A 7,312-nucleotide genomic window follows, 5' to 3' on the forward strand; every position below is an offset into this window, starting at 1 on the left:
GAGTCTTCTACATTTCAACTCCCAACTACCACCTCCCCTAATAAATATCATCTACCACCTTCCACGATTAATAGCTATTTAACAACTTTCTAATAAATGAGATATTTTTACAAGATCTTTCTACTTACAAAGCCTACCATCTGGGCTAAATACATAAGCCAAATATCAGCTTTACATTGGGCTTAGGAAGAAATATTAAAGTGGCAATCTATATGGGTTTAAGTGATAAACCCAAATAGTTTTAGGCCCAAATCAAGTTTAATATTCAACACTGTTTTCATTCATATATTGAGAGATAGTAGAGTGAATAATAAGGTGGTTAATTTGGGTCCAATACTTGTTTTGGATCTTCTATTGGTAGTGAGTATTAAGTGATTCCACCTCAAGTAGTGAAAGTTGTTGCCATGCATACTGTTTTCTAATTAAATAAGTTATTTTGCATTGACTTACAAATTTAGTACTCACAACTAATATTCTATGTTCATTAATTGAATTGAACTCATCAATTTTAGTATTTAAAGGACTAGTGGACTACCAAATGTTAATTCATGAACATGAGCTGCATTGCACTTAAAAAATATCTATCATAAAACCATATGAAAGTTTTATCACTTTACAAGTATTAAACTTTAGTGGAATGGGTTAACTTTTAAATTTTGTGCTTATGTGTTGGCTTGTCAATCATCAACATAAACAAATCATCCATGGCAAAAAGTAAACCACACAACACATTTTTACATGGTTTGACAACTTGCTTATATCCATGGGACCAAGTCCAAACGAAACTAATCCACTATGATAAACTTTTAGTATTCAAATACAAAGCTAAAGATAAGCATAAGTTGCAAAACACTTTCTGTTTAAGACAACACTTCACTCTTTGATTGAACCTCAAGTCACCACAACTAGCTTCACTCACAAGGCCACCTGGTCGGCCTTGAGCTCCTCTCAATGTTCATCATGGAAGACGCACTTCAACTCCAACTACTTGAAACTCCTCCAAGCAAGCACAAATGGAACCACGTTCCAAAGCGAAACTCAAAGAATCAAGAGTTAAACAAGGTATTTCAAGCCTATCAAAGCATAATGCTGACCAAAGCATAATGAAACCCGAATGAAAACAAATGAAACCTCAAGGAATATGCAGAGAATAATCATAGGTATATTCAGGCTTAAAATGTAAGGGGACAACCAACCAACATGTTACTTAATTTTGTGTTTTGCCATTTTCAGAAAGTTTTTCACCAAACTTTCTTGGGATCACAGACAAGGCAAAACGAATTTTCCAGTACATCATATGGGCTAATGACAAGTGTACATGGACCACTTACACATATCTAAGATAAGGATAATATCCTAGAACCTAATGGAGACGCAATATGTGTACATAAATTTGGTTGGGCAAGTGTCATCACACGAATAATGAGTGTGGTGACACCAAAAAAAATCTCTTGGTCCTTTCAAAAAAAAAAAAAAAAAAAAAAAACATAAAACGATTTTGCATTAACAAAGAGATGTCACAATATCAAAAATCAGTGTTACCACACTGAATTCATAATTTGACAAACTTACACCATATAATTAAATTAAGAATAATATTTTGCGTACTAACGGATTTTACTAACCTTTGTTAAAATCACACATAGTACCCGTACTATGCGTATGGTACCCGTACTATGCTTTAAGTTAGTACACTGGTTATTAAAATCCGTTAGTGCGCATAGCATTACCCTTAAATTAATATCTTTGCACTAATTATTTTGATCTCATGAATATTTCGAAATTAACTTCTTTATCAATACTATATGAGTGACCGATTAATTAGATTTTGAAGTTGTTGGAACGACTTGTTTACTTTTGGCATAGAACGTCTAACAGATGGATTCCTAGAGAGGGTTGACGTCAGAAGCCCAAATGCAGGCACACCAACTTAAAACAGACATAACTTTTGATCTAGGAAGAGTTACGGGTCTCATAAGATATCAACGAAAAGCTTGTTTTGAACCCAACAACATGGCAACTAGGGTCCCTCAACTAAGGGTTATTTTTAAGACCAAAATCCACTATTTCGGTATGTTTTGGGGCCGTTTAAATTTTCTGCGTATTTTCCCTATTTTATTTAGAGTCATTTCTTATTTTATAAGTAGTCAACAGTCATGATTTCTTCTTTTAATTAATTTGCGTGTTTAATTAGGATTTTATTTCCTTATTTGATTGCGAGTCTTGTTAGGGTTGGCTGTCACCACCCTATATAAACATATTATTCGTTTTTGGAAATTATTTAATGATTAATCAGGTTTCACTTCAAACTTTAAGACCTAGGTTTTTGTTATTGAGACTTGTTTATTAATTTTAAAGGTATAGTCGAGTGTTAGTCTTGTTGTTACGCTAACTCACTGCATCAACTTTGGTGAGAGATTTTGAAGGATCAATTTTTTGTGTAATTTGGTCGGGACAGGTTGAATCGCTCTAGAAACGAGGATTTGGATGTATTTAGTGTGTGGATTTGCATCATTTTTCCNTGCTAATTAATAAATAATAAAGAAGAAACCAATGATAGCGACACATTCAGACATGTATATGTAACATTATTGATATAATATTAGGAAATATTTATAAAGTTTTATACATAAATTTGAGTAAACACCTTTTACCCACCCAAGTTTGCCTTAATGACATTTTCCCACCCAAAAACTTTCAAAATACGACTTTCTCACCCAAAGTTAATATTCTATTACTATCCAAAGTCGATTCTAGCCGATTTCGACGCCGAAAATTCTCTTTGTCACAACCACCATTTGAACCTCTGGTCTCCTCTCTACAAAACCCTTTTCACTATGACACTTAATTTCTCACTGATTTTTAGCCACTGCAAAGTTAGAGTTTCCTCTTCTTAACTGATTTTTGGCTGATTTCAAGAGAAAATATTCAATCGGTTACCACCATTTGATCCATTGGCATCCATTCTACAAAAACCCTCTTACCTTGGCTCTTGGTAACTTGTCAAACACTAGCTGAGAAAGTAAAGTATATTTTAAATATTAACAGAATATAAATGTTGGGAGGAAAAGTGGTATTTTGAAAATTTTTGAGCGGAAAAGTGTCATTAAGGCAAACCTTGGGTGGGAAGAAGTCGTTTACTCTATAAATTTATATGTCCAAAAAAAATTAACAAATTAAAGAGTGAAACTAAAAATAATAATCAACTTAATAAATAAGAAGCACGTGATAATAAAACAGTTTAATATATTGGTTATGTAAGAGATTGTATAAAATTTGTATACATAATTGTACTCATGTTGATGATAAATAACATGCATTGACAATATCTGGATCGATACAGTTTCAGAAAAGTTTTACACAAAAATAAGCAGATTCTGAGGTTAATTAATTAATCAATCATATTTACTATTATGTTAGAAAATTTTCAACGTTGAAAATTTAGCAAATGAAAAATATTTTTGTTTTATAGGTGTCCGTGAGAAAGAAGAGAAATATAGAAAACAAACTGCTATATTATATCCATAAGTAGAAACAGACATGGTGCTGGAGGTACATACATGAAAATATGCAACCTCAATTTATTACATGAAGTATTTCAGACAGTACATATATGAAAATCGGATAGGCAAATACTAATTATTCAAATTAACTTCAATTGTTTCACTGCATTGGTAAAACTCTTTCAAATTGGCAACCTAGAACTTTTTCTGAAGATCTTTCACCACGTTTACGTCTAACATGAAGGCCCTAGCCAGAAAATTTGGTTCAATGGGAGGATTTGATCCAAATACCGCGTTGGCAATAGTAATGACACCAGGGTTCTGGCTGCTCAAACCAGCAAAGGCAAGAGCATTTGTTTTTCCGATATTGAATTGGAAATGAATGAGACCAATGGGAAACACAAAAATGTCACCCTTGTTAAGAACTTTGCTGATAAGTGTGTTATTTGGATTGGAAGTGACGAAACCAACAAGTAGAGTACCCTCTAGGACAACAAGAATCTCAGTGGCACGAGGGTGAGTGTGAGGTGCGTTTTGGCCATAAGGTGCATAGTCAATACGGACTGCTGAAATGCCAAGAGTGTTAAGTCCTGGAATTTGATCTACGTTCACAGTGGTGACATTTGAACCAACTGGGTTGTTTGTGTCTCCAGGCTTTAAAACTGAAAAGGAGAAATCCTCTGCTTTGGCGAGCTTGGGGTCCTTGCAAAACTTCCCATTAACAAACACTGCATCAAACAATCAAATTAATTAATGTTGGTTGTAAGTTATACCAATGAGCATTCATGAAAACAAAAGTAAAATTTTTGAAAGAATCTTAAATAAATAATGTATAGAAAGAGCATTGAGTGCATACCACCCTTCAAGGGATCATCGATGGCAACACAGAAGTCCTGAAGAGGACTGGGGTCAAAAGCAGAGGCAAATGAGGAAGCCAAAGCTAAGAGAACAAAAGCTTGAAGGAAACCTTTCATTTTGATGAGTAGGCTCTCTCTCTCTATATTCTTCAAATATTATTGATTGGTGAGGGATGAGAAATGCTGCATGAGAAGCTGCTCTATTTATAGATGAAATCCGGTTGAACAGGTCTTCGACCACTCGAAGCAGATGATTATGACTTGTGAAGACTTGCAAGTATTTATTGGTTAGTGATTTTAATGTCTGCTTCATGGAGTCATTCTTTACAACCTAATACAATTATTAAATTAGTGGGTTAACTAAAGTAATAACCTTTTCTTCATTTTGCATACATCAAAAACATTTTTTAATGTTTGGAAGTGGTCCTCTTTGAAAATTCATATCTCACTTGGCTGACAATTATTTTTTTCTCTAAAATTATATAGGGAAACAAATATTCAATCGATCTTGGGCCAACTAGTGGCAAATTTCCGGTTGTTAGGCTCCATGTTATTTGTGGCATACCTTCACCCTATCTCAAAACTTTCACTTTTCTTTCAGCACACAACTTTTCCTTACTTTCATGGATCAGGATGCTCTCCTAACCTAACCTGAGTTTTTTATCATCCTTAACGTACAAGCATATGACATGAAAACCGATGAAAAGCATGCTGCTGAGGTCATGCTTAATCCCTAATGCGCATAATGTACAAGTAATTATGTTTAATATTTGTTAATTATCTCTAGTAAGATAGATTTAGTACCTTGAATACGATACTGTTAGGCGTTAGCTTCACCTAATCAAAGGATCGATTCAAAATCATGATTTTTCAAATCTCATAAAACTCTGATATTGGTGGCTTTCAGCGCTTATTCTATGCGCCTGCCTGCCCTTTAATTTCCATACATACCTAACCCATTTTTAAAATCTTTGTATCTACTAATAAATTACCTCGAAAAAAATTTCTTCTCTTTCTCAGTTTGTAGTCTGTTGGATTGTGATTCAAGCGATCTAATTGAGGTGAGCATTCACACTTGAGAGTGAATTGTAGTTGGTGGTAACGAACGCACCCTTAATATATATATATTTAGTAAGTAAGTAATATCGTTAAAAGAGAGAAAGAATGTGCAAAGAAATCATAAAAAAAACGACCATCCTACCTTAGGACAAGCTTGGGAAAGAAACGCAAACACAAGTCCGATAGACTGAGAACCTAATCTTCTCTTGTTTGTCTCTCTTACACATGCGAAGGATATGAGACAAAAGGAGATGAGCAAGCAAAGGAACACAAAGACATCTTACTATAGGACATGCCCTCAATAGGATTCAAAAAAACCTAAACAAGACTAAGAACAACAATATACAATAATATACTAATATTAATCATGCTTAAAACAAAACTTATAAAAAATAATAGCCGTCAAGCAGAAAAATCTTGGAAATATTCATAAATTGGAACGTTTGTCCATGGAGAGATATGCATGTCTCAAAAATTGACGTTAATATAAACATAATACCTTTAAGTAAAATATAGTTTAGTGGAAAATTAGTCTGTTAAAGTATTACTTGCATCGAAAGAATGACACAGTTGTTAAAGATTCATAGGTGAAAACAACACCGAATCGGATTATTAATCGTAGGCAGTTGTTGATCCACTGAAAGTTTAAATATTATATCTTATTCTTATGAAACGAATACAGAGCATCAAGTTAAGAACTCTTTCTTCCTCTTTTACGTTTTCTCTCTGTTTTTCTCTGTTCCAGAGCTTAACAGCTCACAAGAATAATTATTTTTCTTCTCTTTGCTCGTTATATAAAATCTAACCAAGAAATAATGCATGATAAAATATATCTAGAAGTGCGATTTCCACAATGAAAGTTGACAATCGACTAATATAAATTAAAACCTACTCTAATAAGTCACAACCACTCCCAAGTCTGGACCTAGACCACATAAATTAATTGAGACTGACGACTTTTGTTCCTTCAGCTAAGTCTTATAATCTGTTATGTACTTCAATATTACTATTTTGGATTTGGTTGCACAAAAAATTGATTTATTATGCTTTGAAATGTAAGTAATGAAAAATGGTACTGTCTAAGGAAGTTTATCTATTGTTTGGATATGTTGGAATATAAACATTTGTTTGGTAATTAATGAATAAAAGGCAAGCTAGAGGAATTTAAGTTTTAGGTAAATTTCTATTTTAGGAATTTATAATTGAGAATATTTATTTTTCTTACTTTGAGTTGTATTGGGAAAAAAGAATTGGTTTAAGATTTTATTTAAGGTTAAAATAGGAGAATAAATTAAATTAGAGGAGTTCTAATTTGAAATATGAATCCTAATAGAAAAAAATGTCTTATTCTACGTATAAATAGAGGGGATATAACTAATTCAAGGTTATGAGAGAGAGAATAAGAAGAAGAGAGAATGTAAAGACATAAGGTTTTTGATGTAAGGGTATCATGAGTATCGTAGTCTTAAAATTATACTAAATCTTTCTCATCTATGGATATAGGCAAGTTATGTTGAACCATGTAAAATATTGTTCCTTGCATATGTGTTGTTCTTTATTTTATTTTCTACTCCTCCGATTTTAAACAGAATAGTATTTATTGTTAAAATGTCTTATATTATGATTGTTTTGTTTTTAATCCTTTTTATTCAGCCTAGACTTTACATGAACTTAAGTACTGTTGGCAATCCATTTTGAATTTGTAAATCCATCCCTAGAAAGCATTGATGAATGATGCTGCTAAGGGCTTCATTCGATAGCAGAAATGATATCTATCAATCTACTGACAAAGAAAAAAATCGTATTAGACATTTATTAGTTGACTCTGTCCGAGAGATTTAGTCTCATTCTACTTAAAAGAACAGTATTAGTTAAGAGGCACAAAATTTAGGT

The 7,312-nt window shown here is 32.9% G+C and overlaps 1 protein-coding gene across 1 annotated transcript; it reads right to left on the reverse strand.

Moving 5' to 3' along the window:
* Window positions 1–3,495: 3,495 nt before the first annotated feature.
* Window positions 3,496–4,546, reverse strand: LOC116117277 (germin-like protein subfamily 1 member 13). Its single transcript, XM_031403307.1, has 2 exons — window positions 4,360–4,546; window positions 3,496–4,231 (listed from the first exon to the last, which is right to left on the reverse strand). The coding sequence occupies exons 1-2, from the start codon at window positions 4,475–4,477 to the stop codon at window positions 3,699–3,701; spliced, it is 651 nt and encodes a 216-aa protein (XP_031259167.1). The 5' UTR covers window positions 4,478–4,546; the 3' UTR covers window positions 3,496–3,698.
* Window positions 4,547–7,312: the final 2,766 nt, after the last annotated feature.

This window comes from Pistacia vera, unplaced genomic scaffold, assembly GCF_008641045.1.
Source record: "Pistacia vera cultivar Batoury unplaced genomic scaffold, PisVer_v2 Contig801, whole genome shotgun sequence".
Classification (NCBI taxonomy): Eukaryota; Viridiplantae; Streptophyta; class Magnoliopsida; order Sapindales; family Anacardiaceae; genus Pistacia; species Pistacia vera.